This window comes from Arvicanthis niloticus, chromosome 2, assembly GCF_011762505.2.
Source record: "Arvicanthis niloticus isolate mArvNil1 chromosome 2, mArvNil1.pat.X, whole genome shotgun sequence".
Taxonomy (NCBI): domain Eukaryota; kingdom Metazoa; phylum Chordata; class Mammalia; order Rodentia; family Muridae; genus Arvicanthis; species Arvicanthis niloticus.
The window spans coordinates 40,793,312-40,811,964 of NC_047659.1; the positions used below are offsets into that span (position 1 = coordinate 40,793,312).

Here is an 18,653-nt window from a genome sequence, read left to right on the forward strand (position 1 = left end):
AGTGGCAAATGGGAAGCAACTGGGCGAGGTCACAATTCTGTTTATTCCCATTGAACATTCCCAGGAACATGCAGTATCTGAAAAGTCATCAAGATATTCCCATGGGATGTGCTGAACATTCTTAGTGTATCTTACTCTTAAGTAAAAAGTCAGGAAAATTTAATTATGAGATTGCCAGTGCAGAAAAGAAGGTGCAGAATAGCTAAGAAAGGAACATGAACTCCTCTGTTCTTAACATATTCTTAGGACCTTTTGGGAAAAAAAAAATCAGCATCTCAGAAATTCAACACGCAGACATGATCTGTGACATACTATAAGGAATCCTTGTAAGCAATCACACTTAAATTCTTTGAAAAGGAATTCATCTCGATGAATATAGATGGGTTGCAATAAGTACTCACGGACAAGCAGAATTCTGGTCTTAGCTTGTTCAGATACCTTTGTTTCTGTCTCACTGACCAATTCCATTCACTGCTTACCTTTCCTAAAACTCAGACTTGGTTTCCTCTTCCCTGTCTCCTCTACATAAAATCACTCTTTTTGACACATGCACCCAGTTCCCTGAAGGGAAACCTCAGCCTAAAATGGCTTTCCCCAGCGCTAACAGATCTTCACCTCCTTGAGTACAATTTGTTGAAAGCCAAGGTTCACACCCTGATTTTTCAAACCAGTAGGCATGGAACAATCATTTAATGACTCTCCCTATTCCATATCTGGCTCTAAATCCCAAGACGATAAAATTGAGATTCCAGAAGATATTTGTACCTGAAAGCAAAAACAATACCGTGTCCGTGGGTTAGGAGGCGAATATATACACAACATGGAAAATCCACCTCAAAAGAAATGAAGGTATGATGTACACTAGGAGTAAATCCTAAAGACTCTGTGCTAAGTGAAATCAGACAGACATAAAAAGACAAACACTGTATGGCCCATAGAAGGTACCAAGAACACTCTGATGCACACTAACAGAGTGTAGAATGGCAGTTTCCAAGGCTGGATATGAGGCTAGAGAGAGCATTATTGTTTAAGTAGGAAAGAGTTGCACTGTGAAAAGAGAGAGTTCTGCAGAGAAATGTTGGTTCTATGGGGCTACGGTTCGATGGGGCATCTGCTGTACATATGCCCACTGAACTGCACAGTTCCATTGATTAAGATGATCAACTTTACTTATGTTGTTCTACCTCAATATAATAGCATGGCTACTATACTTACAATTATCTTCCTTTCAAACCTCGAAGTACTTATACTTCAGAAAGTCTTATTATTGTGACTGTTAATATCATTTTGACCATAATCTCCTAAAGAAATGTAAAATTACTAGTCCCTTCTGCATCTTTTTCTATCTCCCACTCTGTATCCTTTACTCCTGGTATTTCCAACTATCAGTTGTGGGGTCTCCATGTGCCGCCTAAGGCCATTCCCAATGTCACCATTCCAATGGTTCCCCCATCTTCTTTCACAGAACCTCTTTACTAATCCCTAAGCTTCCAGCTGCTCTTTAAACTCTACCTCCAGCCCGAACACTGGTGTCATGGCAGTTGCCCTAAACCATCTGTGCCCAAGATGCGTATCAATTTCTGTTTCACATGAGATAAAACTACAAGACCTGTCCACTCATCCACTTATCTCTCCAGTCTAATTGTCACTAAAGGCCTGCATGGATTCAAGGTTCTACTTGGACCTTGGAGTTTTAAAATGGACAAAACCAGAAAAAAAAAAAAAAAACAAACATGACAATCAAATGTTAGCTTTTTAAAGATGGCAAAAAAAAAAAAAAAAAAAAAAAAAAACCATAACATGGAGCAAGGAAGACATAATGTATTACGAGCAAAGGAAAGAGTCCATTTCCAGTGGCTTTACAGAGAAGTACTTGTGGAGAGGGTGATCCTCCAGCAAAGATGCCAAAGAAAAGGCCAGAGCCAAACACATGCAGCAGAGTAAGAAGGGAGCCCCTGGGGTGAGTGGACATGGCTTCCAGGTTAGCATGACTCATGCTGAGTGAGTGACAGGACAGCACCAGGAGAAGAGCTTCTAGAGGTAGGAGCGACAGTAGGGGTGGGGTTGAAGCCCCATCCTCCATGGACTTACAGGACTTACAGGAGACAGTATAATGACAGGTTTGAATTGTATCACGTATGCTGTTGAGTGTAGAACTGATTTTTAACACAAAGTCCATTTAGGAGGTTAATTGGAGTTAACCATGGCAGAGGTGATGTAAAGGAGATTGACATGGTAATAGTAGGTTTGTTTTAAAAAAAAAAAAATAATAAAATCAAAGGAGAAGAATGAAGAAAGAAGAAAAGAGAATGGGCACTATCTTGATACATCCTGAAAATCTAAGCAATGGGAGCAGAAGGAATACTCCAAAAGTGTGAGAAGGAAGGACAAGCCATGAGAGATAGCCAGCTTCTCTTACTACACTTGGGAAGATTGTATTAGTAAGAAAAAAACTGGTAAACTGAGCCACAAGTGGGTGAGACCCAGAGATCAATGAACTACAGTACAAAATTGGTATTGTTAGCAGTCTCTAAATACTACTCACCTCTGTTTATCTTTCCCACAAACCTTAGCTGGTACTTCCAAGCTAAAATGAGTACACGCACTATGCCCTGAGTGTGTTCCTATATTCTGTGTAACTGCAGGGAAAATATTCTGCCAGGGAAAGAAATTCAGGGTGACAATAATGGTTCATTTGCTGGCTTTCAGCAACCTGTGTTTCTCAGTACAGTTCCCTTTTCCTAAAAATAAGAAAGGAGCTTATGACACACCCTGAATGTGTATCAACACAGACAGGGAAAAACAACAGATAGACATTTTCTTGATGGTTAAGATTCAATATAGATCTAACCGATCTTTGGCAGTTATAATTGCTTAGAAAGAATCATGGTCCTCTGCTGCCCCATACAGGGATCCATCCATTCATGAGTTTGGAGTTAGAGGTAAGAGAATAATGAATGAGAAAGAGTAAAGTCAGACCCTCAACCATGACCCATGACCCTGTCTGGCCTACTTTAGGAACAGGAGTATTTTCAGGGAATCAGGGTCCTCAAAAGTTGAAGTGTACTGAGTGGGTTGAACCATAGGTTTGCATTAAAAAAAAAAATCCTCAAGAAGTCATGTATCAAACAGAAGCAAGAGCTGAGGGCAATGCCAAGCTCACAGCCTCCCCGTATGGGTATTGGGAAAGGGTGGGAGAGCGTTAAGTCCCCAGAGAGAAGATGGGAGAGCTATAAAAAGACCCCAGACTTAAAGGGCCTTATGCTTTTCAGAAAGGAAGTGTGAGACAAGCAGGAGATTCTAGGACATGAAGAAAACAGTGAATAAGACAGATAAGATACCTTGGTTGAAAATGAAGTGCCTAACCAGGATGCTGAAAAGGTAAACAGGGTCTCAGTTGTCGAATATATGCACTTCAAACCAAAGGCAACTCACCAGCAGAATCTGAATTATTGACCCCCCCCCCAAAAAAAAAACTATCTGCACACAAATACTATAAGGTTAAATTCTCTGCTTTTCTGAAGGCAAGAAATACAGGGCCTAAAATTCATTCCAGTTACAGAAAGAAATTACTACTCTGCATGTCTCAATCTGTGAGCACGCTACCATATTTAATTTTTATAATACCCCAAGAAGACTGAATAATGTCCCTAAAGATATCAGGGCCTAACTCCAAAAACCTGCAAATGTTATCTTACATGAAAAAGCATTTGCAGATGTCCAATGACAAGCATATAGTGTTGAGAAATAAAGAATTAGGCTCTTGATCCATCTGTAAGCATCCTTGAAACCACAGACAGAAGGGGATTTGAGGTAGACAGTATAGGGCATTATGCATGTCTGCGATATAGACATGCAAAACAGAGATTAAGCAATAGGACTACAAGCCAGGAAACATCAACAGCACCTAGAAGGATCAAGAGTCAGGTTCCTTTAGAACCCTTCAAAGGAATGTGACCCTCCAGAATTGTAGAAATGCACACCTCCATTTACATTGGATGGTTCTTCAAGTTTCTGCTAATCTGTTAATGGAATCCTTATGACATTATTATAATAATCTAATGAGCAAGTTTATGCTTATGTTTTAAAGTTAGCCAAGTTCCCCAGATTGACTGTGCCCTCTTGCCTGGTCCAAGATGGCCTCTCTCCTGTAGAGCACTGCTTCCTCCTGCATAGAATTTCCTACAATAGGCACGCTCCCTGCACCTCAGCAAGTTCTAATTCTATAAACAAGAAAAGTATCACTCATCTCATTTCCTAAAATTTTTACTATCAGTTTTGTTTTTACTTTCAAATGTGTGCAATAAATGTTTGCTAATCTTTTGAAAATACACAATCATGTTCTGAATGTAAGAAGAATAAAAATAAAAGCTAGATTTCAAGTTATCTAATCTTAACCTTCCATAAAAGTAATTTAGATCATTTGAGTTCGGGATGCATTCAAATTTAAATACAAAATTGGTTAGGAAAAAAAAAAAAAAAACAAGCTGTATTTGAATGGCCACCACAAATAAGAAACTAAAGAATATAGTGTGCTGGGTATGATCACTGAGTAGAATGTAGTCTGGGTTTTTGTTGTCAGCACACGCCTGCACACACACACACACACACACACACACACACCAACTACAGCCAGAATATAAATTTGTAAAGAAAAGATAAACAAAAAATACTTCAGGAAATTTCACAGATCTATAGTACTGAATATTTCAATAATGCAAACAATGAAGTTACAAAAAAAAAATCCTCACAATATTAAGAAAATGCTATCAAAGGGCAATCAAAGCTTAAGACTGTATTTAAGAAAGCAAAATATATTTTTTTTCTATTCATTTAAAGAAATGATCTGGCTCCAAATCATATAGACAAAGCCAGTAAAATTCCATGGGGCTGAACTCGGCTATGTTTTTTACCCCATGTACAAGTCTGACAATGAAGTTCTCTTACCGTGGAATTTGGCTTTTAAAAAGCATACCACATTCTTTATACATTTGTAATTCAGCATCTCAATTTAGATGCACTGTTGCATCCCGAGTCAATTTCATTCCACTAAGGACTACAGTTCCAAAGATCTAAATAACCCCGGCACGGACCACTGATGATCAGCTAATTACAGCTTACAGTATTTGTTTTCTTTTAGTGAGATAGCTCACTAAATACAGTGAATAGTCATAACGTTCAACAGAGAGATACAAGATGCTAAAGCGTAGTCCTGAAAGGAAGACAGGTCATGTGTGGAGAAAGGGAAACGTTCAGAACACCAGTGTGAAAGTGTAGGCACTGCCATGTCCATGCTACCAAGACCTAACAACGCAAAGACACAAACAGCAGTCCTGGGCACCTAATGAAGTCTTCTCATGAATGTTCTCCTTCATATTCTAAAACCAAACAAGTTTTAGCCAACTAAGTATTCCTTCTAAGTACCCCCACATTTTTAAACACAAAAATAGAACCCATTAATTTTCTAAAACATAAGTTTTGATACAGTGTTCAAAACCCAGAATAAACTCTGACCTTTGAGTCACTATTCAAGAAACAGTCAGAAGTGCTGTTCACACAGATCCGTTTCTATTATTTTAAAGGCCTTGTTTTCTGTTTTTCTTTTAACTTCATAAAGATCAACATAAATATTCTGTTAAAATATTCCTAAAAGTTTTCAGTTGTAACTGTGGTTTGAATTATAAAATGATCCACACTGGCTCCAGAGTTGAACACTTGATCTTCCAGTTGGTGGTGTTATTTTGGGACACCTTGGAAGTGTTAGAAAGTTGCACCCAGCTGGAGCAAACAGGTCACTGGAAACAGTGGTGTCATCTTGCCCCTGGTCCCTTTCTGTCTCCCTTCCTTCTCCACATGCTCCTGCAGCCATGATGGCCCCCTCATTACAGCACAGAAACGTTGGAGAAAGTGACTGTGAATGAAACCATCCAGAACCGTGAGCCAAAATTAAAGCCTCCTGCTTTAAGTGGGTGGGCATTCACTCAAAAGCAATCAATGGGGACACATGTTTAAAAATCATTTCACTCCCAAATGCTATATTAAATTTTAACCATTTTAAATGCTTAACCAATAACTAGTTAAACTATTTTTTTTTTAAATCTGGTTATTTTGCAGAAATCAGAAAGTGAATTGTAATCACCAAACATCACTCATATGTAAGTTAAAAACTAGCAGAAATGCCTCCTTAAAATTACTTCAACACAGTAAAGCTTCAGTCAGAAGGATTTTAAATGTTTACAACAAAAATGAGAACTTCCTATTTTTTTTACATTTTATTTTTGTTTCTAACTTATCTGCAGGGTCTTGCAGTTAGAAAAAAAGTTACCAAATAATTCTGTTTTCTGTTTAATTTTTGAGAACTTTTTCTTTAAGAGAAAAAGAAGAAAAGTGTCTTCTGAAACTGTTGATTTAAGTTCAAAGTCTTTTAAGAAACTTCAATCCGCCAAGAATGGAAGAGCTCACCTGTGACCTTCTGCCTGGATTCGTTCTCTGAATCCACTAAAAGCGCCGCATCTGGGCTCAAATAGAAGCCGAGCCCCTGTTCTTCTCATCACTTGATAACAGAAGAAACAAAGTGGCTTTTACCTCTAATGCACCCAGGAAACAGTCTTCCCACACCATTGTTGCAGGAAACTCCAGGCCACAAATGTTCCTCGGATTTCCCAGAGCTGGGTTCAAACCACCTATATTTTGTCAATCTTATTTCCAAATCAAAATGAACAGCCTCTGACCAAGCAAAACAAAACCTGAATCTGAGAAGCAAAGAATTAAACCGGGCCTCAATTTCTAAAGGACGCCTTAATCAGAGAATGCTACTTAAGATCACCAAAACCCCCCAGGTAATCCTGAGTCAGATTAACTCCCTCAGGAAAATTACGGTTTACATTGAAGGCTCACAGACCTTTAAATTCATGTCTCAGCAAATCAAAATAAGCTACTCATTAACTCCAATCCACAATGGCAACTTACACCCACAGAAAGACTCATTTCTCTTTCAAGGCTTGTGTGTATGCTATATCTCCAGTGAACCAGGAAAGCATACGGAGCAGTTACTAACAGCCTCCATAAACTGCAAGCCACCAGGCACATACTTGAGAGAAGGAATAAGTATCCGTCTCAGCCTGTGAATTCTCTGATGTGTTTTCCAAGCCTTTCTTCACCGGACTTTGTAAGATGCACTGTGAACTATTGGATATAAACAAGCACCTTACAATTTGGTACAACTGAATTCAAAACATACTAATTTGTCTTTGAGCCTGGTTATGAAGACATAGGCATAGGCAGAGTCCTTTTTTCACAGAAGTACTATCTAATTTTAATAACAATATCATTATTAAGATAATATTATTAAGATAGTTGTTTTAAAAAAAAAAAAAACAACAGTTAAAGTAGGGGGGGGGGGGGGTTGTCCCTGCTTGAAACTCCAGGAAAAGGCCTGTGCTATGTCCTTAGGGAAGATGTTACAGGATATTGGTCATCACAATCAGCCTCTAAATCTACCAACCAGGGATATGAAGAAACTATTCCTATCCTGCTTTTTCTACTGGTCTGTATGAGGGAATATATAAACATTTCTCATAAAATTTAGGGAATATTGCATTTGTACATTTTTTTTAAGTATCACTATCATTTATATATGTTTTGTCAAAAATCAGTTGATTTTAAGACTTGGCTTTTTTGATTATGTGTGTAACACACACACCCACAGAGAGAATGAGAGACAGAGAGTGAGAATGAATGAATGAATGAATGAACGAACAAACATGAATATAGGTTCCCATGGAGGCCAGAAGAGGGGTCATGGCTCAGGCTGGGCAATGTGGAAAAGCAGTAGGCCAACCTACTTGGTCTCAGACACAAAGGATGACTACACCACATGAGACTGGGTATTTGGTGGCATGTGCCATTAGGTTAGCAGTCAGACGAGTCAGCTACTGAAGAAAGGGCTCACATTTACCTAGTTGGCATGAGTACTTTTTTAAGAAAAAACTAAAGTTACTAGAGCAACAGCCCTAGTAGCCAAGCAGGGAGCTAGATAAAGAAGGAACCTGAGGATCCTAACAGAACAAACAAGGAAAAGAAGAGGCAACCAGTGCGTGCAACAATATGCCTGCGCTTCACCTGTAGAGGATTGAGGGGTGCTGTGAGGAGCAAGAGGTGAGACATAGCCTGTGCAGACTGGGTTAGGCAAGCACTCCAGGCCCCACAAATGACAGTGAATAAAACTATAAAGACTCAGGTCCACACCCAGATGGATAAACCTGGTGCACAATTTGGGAGAGGGCCGGCTATGAGGCTACCATAATACCTGAAGTGGGAGACAGCGGGAATTCAGACAGCTCTGGGAACCTGTCGAAGAACCCGGATGCAGTTTTATTCCCATGTTGTCAAGACACCACATCTGAGAGTACACGAGGTCAAGGCACATGACACCATGTCCAGAACATGTCCTGTGGGCTTCAACTGAGGCTCCGAGTGGTGACAAGAGGAGTTAGAACTCTGAAAACTGCTAAGTTATAAAGAGCACAGAAAGTGCAAGTGCATATCATCATCGGCTCCAGCCAACAGGGGAAATGCTGAGACTCTTTTGTTTGAAACAAAAGGGGAAAACGTGTTCAGTCATAGCTTCAGAGCAGGTAGCAGCAAGCTGCCCGCACCTCACAACTCCTCCTGGCTTTGAGAGATGCTGTGGACACGACTGCACATTGTAAAATGGTTTCATTAAAAGCCTCTGGTCATTCATTCTGCTTATTAAAGCCAATCCACAGTAGTATTCACAATGGAAATCTCAGCTGCTGTAGCAACGATACTAAAACAATTAATCCTTTTTTTTTTTTTTTCCTGAAGACTGTGTAGGTGTGCGCTCGAGGTATTGTATTAATTGCCGCTGCCTTCTACCACGGCTTCAATTAGGAATCCAAAAGGGAGCAAGACAAACATGGATCCCATTAAGTTCCAGAGGAGTTGAAACTGATGCCACACCCAACACACACACACACACACACACACACCAGCTCCACTGTGACAGCAGAGGATTCCATCTGGGGAACTATAGTGACATCCAGTGGCTGTCAAGGAAAGTATAGAGCTGGAACTATAACAATGTTGATACAGTGACATTTTAAACTTGGTGTCTGTAAAACTAAATTGTCAGAACCCTGTCATACTATACTCCACCATTGGACAATTCAAAGACATAAACCTGAATGAGGACATGTGCTTGACCTCAATGATTTAGCCAATTAAAATTCCCAGGAGTATATATTTTGGGCACAGGATACTGAGGCCATGGGCCTTGGGGTAGAAGAAACCACCCCAGCAACATGCAGTGCTTCTCTTTCTTTGTGGAGTGGCTCTTTTGTCCCCAGGATGAGTTTCTGCTCCTCCTGAGCAAAGCTCTTTTTCCCTGCATGTGGTGGGTCTCTCTGTAGCTGTTACCTGCCAAGAGCAGAAGTCCTGGGAGCACCCAGTCTCAGCCCAGCCAATCAGCAGCTGCAGAGACAGAGAGACTCACCCCTGCTTCACAATGGTGCCCCAGACAATGTTAAATGATAGAGAAAGGGTTGGGGAACCAAGTAGTAGGCCACCCTAAGTCCAGATAAAAACCTAAAGCCCTGGAGTCTCAGTGGTCCCCAGCTCTGTCTTTTAATCCTTTAACTGACAAAAAAGAACCGGCTACTGAGCTGGCACCAGAATGAAGCATTGATACAGGGTTCAAAGTTTCAAGGCACACAAAAAAAAATCTGTCTTTGAATAGATGCTGGAGTGTTCAGGAGAGGCAACCAAGGGAGGGGAGATTTCCTGATTTACAATTGAAAAGAGAGACTTAAAAATCCCACAAATCACATTTCAGTGGGCTAAAATAGTTTATTCAACCGAATACAAGAAACAACTGTGCTAAAACAACACACAAACTCAATGGTGCAGGAAAACACCTGTAATTCCAGGCCTGGGGGTGGTGAGGGAGGATGATGGCAACTTTGGGGCTAACTTGGGTTACATAATGAAAATGACAGAGTAGGCAGAGAAAATATCTAGAGTCTTAAAATTCTAGAAGTCATCTCAATGTTGTAAAATTATTTATATTTAATTTGGAATCTCTGTTTCTCAATTATGTTCAGGGAGCTGCTTATTCTTGTGTTTAGAAATATTTTTTTGTGATGGGGAATACATGCTCTTGGTATAGGACTTGCCTAGTGGGCACCAGGTCCTGGATTCTGAAATAGAACCATAGCCTTGTGTGTGTGTGTGTGTGTGTGTGTGTAGGTGTAATGACAGATACTGTCTCCTTCCTTTTACAGTCTATTCAGGGAACCAACATAAACTCACTGCCCCAACATCGTTAGATGCAGGGAACACCGATAAGTGTCCTCAATGCAAACATGACCAAGAGCCTGCATCCGATGCTGAGGAAGACCATAGACCACATCCCCAACGATTATTTCTGCCTTCTCATCTTCTGCTAAATCATTTAGTGCTCAGGTAAAATTAGTGTTTACAACTACTTTGTGTGGATATGTAACCTCGGCTATAATAAAGCCGAAAGACAAGCAATGCCGTGAAGGTCTTGAAGAAAATGTCTTTCTCATAGCCTTTGACCTGACCTGTGACTCTTGAATCCAGGAGGCGATATTCAGGCATTTTGACTTTATCTCATCAATATCTAGAAAATGCATGAAGTCATAAAGAAGCATATTCATAACAATGCCTAAAAGTTTAAATTTAGTGTGGAGCTCACAATTAATTCAAAGGCTCTATTTTAAGATTTTGCATTTCATTTTTTAGTATAAATACTTGGTAGGTTTTCTGTGCACATGATGCCGCCTTTGTTTACAGGATAGATTTTTATTTCTGAATTTTGAAGCTGTTTCTCAGACATAAATTATATTGACTATAATACATAATGTTTCCAAAGTACCCTAAGATGAAAGAAAAAAAGATAAAAGTATAAAATATAGCATTTATATATTATGTTAATTAAGAGATGAATAGGCAATGAAATTATTTGGAATATGGCAAGTATCTACTGGGAATTAGCCTTCTTGGAGATTAATTATCAAGAGCAGAAGTTAAGTTCATCATAAGTGGCAATGGAAAAAGCCAATGTTTAGTGAAGGCAGAAGATGTCACTGGCAAGTCTAGCCCACCTTCAGAATTCAGGTATCTTCAGAGGGTATTTTGTTTCCACTCTGTTGTCACAAGTATCAAAACCAGGATGCAACAATACATGTGTCTGCCCCCAGGGGTCTTCAGGATACTCTGTCTGTGCCAGTGTGTTGTATAACAGTTTCTTCCAAAATGAAATATAACCTCCTGGAGAGAGGATCTGGAGACTCAGGAAATAAACAACTCACAAGTCTGAGGAAGTTCCTGAAACCTTCAAGACTCATAACCTACCCTTACCTTCCTACCCTAAGGTCCAGGAAGCAGTAAACAACTGAGAGGAGCCTGAGCAGCTAGGATGACAGGATACAAGATACTGACTGGCTTATCTGCCTAGACCAGACTCTCTGATCTGTCAAGTTCCCTGCAAGTCACAGAGATTGCCATGCTTTGCAGCTTTTCCATTATGCATCTGGCCACACTTCTGCTCCTGTGAGTAACCCTGATCCATATTTCAATAAGTAAGCATAACTCTTTCGACCTCCCAGTGTAACTTTGGTAGAATTGATACTTTGTTTATGGCAAGCTCCCTTTCTGGGATGAAGAGAAATTTTTGAATGTCTACCCAGGAAAAGTCACACAACAGTGTATGTGTGTAAGCATACTGCACACATATGGAGACGAGAGTATGAATCTGTCCTTTTTTTTTTGTTTTTAAAGATGACGTCTTATTAGTACCTAAAGTTGGCAGAATAATCTAGACCTGTAGGCTGGCAAGCTTTGGGAATCTGCTGTCTTCACCTAGATAGAAATGGAGTTACAAATGCAAGCAATTGCATCTGGATTTCTAAGTGGGTGTTTAGATCATGTTAATACCCCAAGCACGTTACTAACTAAGCCATCTCCCCAACCTTAAGAGTCTTTTTAAAGCAAGTCAACCAAAGACCTCTGTTGTCTTCATCATTTTTCTCAATTCCATCTCATGAGGAAAAGGCAGAGCTCCCTTCAGAATTGGACCTGGCTTTGAAATGCTTCTTCGGCATATAAACCCCAGAACAAAAGAAGTAAAGGTGAAATTTTATCCTTCAGTAGTTATGTCAGAAAGTGAAAACTGCCCTGAGTAGTATAAAATTCCTCTATGGTTCTCCAAATAAAACATTTGAAGTAACTTGGATGTCAATAGTAAGCTATGAGAAATCAGTTTGATGATAGCTTAGTAAGAGTTATATGATAAAAAAGAGAAGCAATTTGTGGCACTTTGAACACCTTCCCTCAAAAAACAACCATGAGATTCTGCAGGTATGATTAAGTCAGGAATCTGAAATAACGGCCCTGCTGTAGGTGATGTAGGAAGTCCTAAACATTGCTGGGCCAAAAGCGAAGGATTCAACATAGACGCAAGAGAACTAGGGTATCTGACCAAGGAGGGTGATAAGAATAATGTACCTTCAAGCCAGTGAATACTGGTAGCCTGTGAGAAGCAGGGGGAGGGGAATATTCTATCCTAAAGTCTCCAAGGGAAGCACACAAACCTTGATTTCAACCAAAGGTTTTGCTTTCACATGTCCAGAGGTATGAAATGGTAAGCTGAATTGTTTTAAGCAACTAACTTCATGGTAACTTGTCATGGCAACCATATGAAGCTAACGCAAAGTTAAATGAATAACATAGCTCGTCTTAACTCACTCCTTTCTTTCTCATCCACTTAAACGCAAAAGCATTCCATCCTACCTTAGTACCGACAACAAGAAAAAAGTAGAAAATAAAGTTGTTGCCAAACCTTGTTCTCACTCTAGAGGCCAATAAATAGTTTATATTTGATTAAAAGAAGAGTTTAAAACTCTCTCCCCACAATTCACAACCCAGAGATGCATCCCATTAAAGATTTAAAAAAGATTGCTATTTTAAGTCCTGGATATAAAAATGCTATTTATTTCTCTAAGAAAAAAAAAAAAAAATAGAGCATACACTCCCAACCAACTCACAAGGAGACCAAACAAAATCTTTTTCTACTGTTGTCTTGAAAAGCTTTCCTGTTTTTATGAGATTTGCCTATGAAACTTAACTCTATGTTTTGGTCCGAAAATGGATGTATCTCCATCATGATTTAAGTAGAGATGACGAATTTACAGCATTTCTGCCTTTATTTCTATTTTGTGCCTTCTCTGTCTGCAAACTAATGGCCCTAAACGAGGCATGGAATCTTCAACATAATTGTTCTACTTTTCTGCATGGGAAGAAAGTCTTTGTCATTTGATAGGTTGTGTACCCAAAAGGAAAACCATTAGGCAGAGATCCTGTGTCCTTACCTACGCCTGTGTGAGACAGGTGCTCAAAAAGGGTCCAGCTGTTGTCGTCCACATAATGGTTCTTCAGGATCAACAGCTGGCAAACATCTCGGGCTGTGATGTCACTGGGTACTTCTAACGCTCTGCTGGTTTCATCCTCGCTGTAAACTTTAATCACCTGTGTTTGTGAGAAACAAGAGAACAACGAGCTAAGATATTTGCGCTTATTGTCTTGGTTACTCTTTTTATGACAAAACACCTATCAAAAGCAACTTAAAGATTGATGGGTTTCTTTTTGATGCATAGCCCCAAGAGACTTGCACTATTTGGTGTCACGACAACAGGAGCTGGAAGTAGCTGGTCACACTGCATCCACACTCAGGAAGTGAGGGAGGGAGGAAAGGAGGGAGAGAGAGAGAGAGGGAGAAAAGGGAGAGAGGGGAGGAGGGAGAGAGAGAGAGGGAGAAAAGGAGGGAAAGAGAGAGGGAGGGAGGGGAGGAGGGAGGGAGAGAGGGAGGGAGCGAGCAAGAGGTGAGAGAGAGAGAGAGAGAGAGAGAGAGAGAGAGAGAGAGAGGCTCATGGCCAACTCACATCTTCTTAGTAACTCAATCCAGGGCTCACACAGGCCATGGAATAATGCCAGCCACATTCGCATGGCTCTTACCATGCCAGTTGTCACAACCTTAATAATTCCTCAGACATACCAAAACTTTTGTTTGCATGGAGATTCTAAACATTCTTTAAAAATAAATAAACAAACAAACAAACAAAAAAATCCAGCCTTTCAAATGCTGAAATTATAGACAAAGTTACTACACTCAACTCAGGATTCTTCTCCTTTTAAAGGGTTAATAGTATTCCATTATGATCATATCTATGCATTAACACCACAGCTTCTTTTCTACTTCTGTTCCCATCAATAGGACACCGGTAGTTTCCATATCATTGCACCATTACAATGTGAGTGAAACTACAAAATTCTATTAGATTTCAGATCTTTTGAGTGTCTGTCCACTGGGTCACATAGTAGTTCTGTGTTTAGTTTCTTTAGAAACATCAGGTGTCATTTTTCATAATGCTTATTAATATACTCTTCTTACCGAATGAGAATGGAGTCCTTTCTCCCTTTGTCTACATTATCTCCAGAGCAACTTCTTCTGCATTTAACAGAGTTTTTGATCTCTACTTCTCATTGCTTGGTACCTTCCTATATACCTATCAGCTGACCATTTGTCTTTAGAGACTTTGTATAGTTCATTTCTGACTCTGATTGCTTTCTTCTCTTGAGTTGCAAATAATTGTCGTCAGGTGGGGGTGGCACACTACTTTATCCCAGCACTCAGGAGGCAGACTCAGGTGGATCTTTGAGTTCAAGGCCAGCAAGGCCTACAGAGTGAGTTTTAGGACAGCCAGGGCTACACAGAGAAACCCTTTCTTGAAAAAGAACAACAGTGACAAAAGAAAGAAAGAAAGAAAGAAAGAAAGAAAGAAAGAAAGAAAGAAAGAGAGAGAGAGGGAGAGAGGGAGAGAGGGAGAGAGGGAGAGAGGGAGAGAGGGAGAGAGGGAGAGAGGGAGAGAGGGAGAGAGGGAGAGAGGGAGAGAGGGAGAGAGGGAGAGAGGGAGAGAGGGAGAGAGGGAGAGAGGGAGAGAGGGAGAGAGGGAGAGAGGGAGAGAGGGAGAGAGGGAGAGAGAGAGGGAGGGAGGGAGAGAGGGAGGGAGAGAGAGAAAGAGAAACAGGCCATATCAGGTATATGACTTTCAAATATTTTCTATTCTATAGGTAGAGTTTTATTAGCTATTGCATTCAAATGTCCTTCTTATAAGTCATCAAATTTATTGATTGGGCATAAATTCCCTGTATAAGCCCTTGTGCATTTCATTTTCTTACATGCTGACTAAATGTTGTGCATCCACACCTTCCTTAGGTACCAAAGTCTCTTTATTCAGCAACTTCTATCCTTTCTGTATTATCTAAATTAAGTTCCATTCAATCACTACTGTTTCATTTCTTTACTTTTCTGGTCTATTAAAGCTATGAGCCTCTTTTTAATATTCTACATTTTCCTTTCCATATTTAGATTTTGTAAATAATCCAAGAAACGTTGGTTATTCTACATTAAAATGTAACCATGAAACCCAGAATGCAATTAGCATATGTGGAAAGATATTTCCAATTCAAGTATGGAGGCTCTGGCAAGGGCTGGCTAGGTATTTGCTTGTCCTTCGTCCCTTTTCTCTCTTCCCATCTGCGTGGCTATGGAATTGAGTTTTAGTCAGCAGAACACAAGCCCATGGAACAGTGAGCCTCCTGATCTGTCTCATAAAATTCTACCACATGCCCTGATTGTCTTTCACCACCCTCCCACGGAATAAAAACAACTACACAGGCCTTGAGGAGAGGAAGGCCATGGGCAGACAGAGTCCTTGTCCCTAAAAGACCTCAAGGACAATACCCCACTAGGAGTATCCATGTGAACGAGAAGCAAACTTACACTCTGTGAACACTCTGCAAATCACAAGTGAGATACTAAAACACAGACTGTCCAACTTAGGTAACACAACATTCACCAAGCCCCGCTCTGTGTTAGAATTCCCAGGATCAAGTCTTATCTGTATTAAGTTAATAAGATAAACATGCCCATAGAAATGGAGCAATCGTGTAGCTGGGAAAACACACCAAAGTGAGAAGCAAGAAAATGCAGTACAGAAAACATTCCTATCATAGAAATATCAGCATCCACACACACCCAGTAATTCAAGCAAATGCAGTAGAGAACAATGTGCCAGTTCTGTCCTATCAGTTTTTAAAGTACACTTTATTATATCACAATGAAGTAAGCTCTATCTCCCAGTGGAAAGGTGACATAAGGAGAAAAAGTATTCTGTATATCAATGAGAGGATAATATAATAAAGAAAACAACATCTCCACAGAATAAAGGCTGTGGAGAACGGATCACTGTTTTGTGAGCCTTGAAAACATTAGCTGAACAAACTGTATAAGAGTATTTAGAGCCAGGCATGGCTCTAATCCCAATTTACAATCCTGTAATCCCAGGATTTGAAAGGTATAGAGAGGGTGATCCGGAATCCAAGGCCAGCCTTGGATACAAAGTGTGTTTGAGGCTAGCCTGAGCTAAGAGAGAGAGAGGCAGACAGACAGACAGACAGACAGACAGAGAAAGACACACAGAGAGAGACAGATGGAGATATAGATGGAGAGACAGAGACTGAGTCAGAGGCAGGCAGGCAGCAGGCAGGCAGGCAGGCAGGCAGACAGACAGACAGACAGACAGACAGACAGACAGACAGACAGACAATTAAAACACTTGTAGGACACAGTGCAAGCTTCCTTGGCCTTGGATCCCAGTCTCTTACCCCTCTTCTTGGGGCTGTGTCACTTCTTTTCGAAGTACTCTCTCTCACTCATCACCAGCTATCTTTTCAATGTGACAGCACCCCCACTCCAGCTCAGTGATGCTGGGCTGGAGTTCTGGCACTGGCTTTAGTGGAACCCCAGAACCTTGCAAGCCAGGCATCTTGAAAGCAACCATGACAAAAGTAGTCACTCAGAGGCCAGTGTTGGAAGAGCCAGCAGAACTTGTTCAACAATCATTGTATGGGATCTCTTTTCTCCAGAGTTATGGATGAGGAGGAGATGTAGATCAGAGCTGGTACTCATCACAAAGACACTGGCCCTGGGCAGATGCAACCCAAGTGAAGAAAGCACATGGCAATATGCTGAATGTTTGTGCCCAACACAATTCCTATGTTGTAAACCTAATCTCAGAGTGGTGATATGACCTGTGCTATGGCGGGGGTGGGGGGTGAGAGAGTGGAGGTGATCAGGCTAGGGTTGTGGCTCTCCAGAATGCAATTAAGGTTTGATGGAATGGGTCACTCTATGATCCTAGGAAAAACATGACATGTTCCTGCAAGCCATCTTTCCTATCACATATGAGGCTCCACCTGCAATTCACATCTGTGTTCTACCCACAAAAAAAAAATACTTATTTTGGAAAATCCCTACTTATGTTCCACCTGAATTCCAATGAACTCCTTTTCAGAAGGTTATTTTGAATGTTCAGGGCTCTGTGGTACATCCTTCCCACCTGTTCTAGCAAGCATTCCCCCTGCCTGGGAAAATCTTCTATTTATTCACTATTTACACTTGTACCATAGCAACTTAGCTTAAGTCATTCTGGCTTAATCAAGCCATGCTGAGTGGATCCGTCCACTGCAAAGCCTATGAGCATTCTGCACACTAAATATTCAACTTATCTTCCCGGCATTCAATTTGAAACTATCTTCCCCCATGGTAAATACAATTACTCAATAATACCTCTGTTCAGGAAAGTTGTTTCTACATACAACTTTCCACTGGGGACAAAAAAATCTCAAGTAGAAACTGATTCAATATGGCAGCCATTGATATCTGAAAGCACATGTTCAAAGCCAGTCAGGATTGTTGCTGAACTTTCCTTCTTATCATCTAGTTTTTAGCAGTTCCCTATATAGTGATTTTTGGGGAGTCTCATTGGGCCATGTTATCTAAGTAGACTGTTGCTCCTAAGGGCATGCCTCCAACATCTGGGTCTGGGCTAGACCAGGGATGACTTTCTAAGGATGCTTCCACTGTGCCCCCCCCCCCATGCTGCTGTGCTTACAGAGAACTGGATCAAACTCCAGAGGGTGTTCCTGCCAACACCCATTAGAGTATAACCACTGGCTGAGCATAAATACACCTGATTTAGTGGAGCACTGATGTATCCTGGAGCCAAACTCCAGGAAGGGTGACTGAAGGATGGGCAAGCAGGAAAGGCCTCCTCTACCTCCTGACTACCCCATGTGTTTTCTTACAGCAAACTCTTATCACCTTTGACAGAGAAGCCTGCTTCTCATTTTCTGGCCCCACCCTTTATTTCAAAGAAACTACAAAAATGCAAAAGTTAGAGACACTCGGGAGCAATGATAGATTGTAAATGAGGGCAAGGAAAGTACAGAGCAGGCAAAGGGCTGAGAAGAGAACATTTTAATTGCCCATCCAGGAAATGCCACTGCTTTGTGCAACCTACGTTGTTACAGATTTTAAAAATTGGAACATGTAAACTAAGAGCCTCATTATTCTATAATATGTATCAATTATATCTATCGCTAGCACATAAGTGCCAGAAAATTAAACTTCAGAAACAATGTCAACCCAAATTTTCCTTGAACAAGGCTTAAAACCAGCTGAAATTTACGAAATACAAATTAATTATTGA

At 40.5% G+C, this 18,653-nt stretch overlaps 1 protein-coding gene across 3 annotated transcripts in view; it reads right to left on the reverse strand.

The window, feature by feature from the left end:
• Positions 1–18,653, reverse strand: part of Grb14 (growth factor receptor bound protein 14) — a 106,965-nt gene that overhangs the window by 24,165 nt on the left and 64,147 nt on the right. For all 3 annotated transcript variants that reach the window (XM_034496664.2, XM_034496665.2, XM_076928821.1), the window contains one exon: positions 13,413–13,569. In XM_034496664.2, coding sequence (XP_034352555.1) covers positions 13,413–13,569 — 157 coding nt within the window. The remainder of the gene's footprint in view (positions 1–13,412; positions 13,570–18,653) is intronic.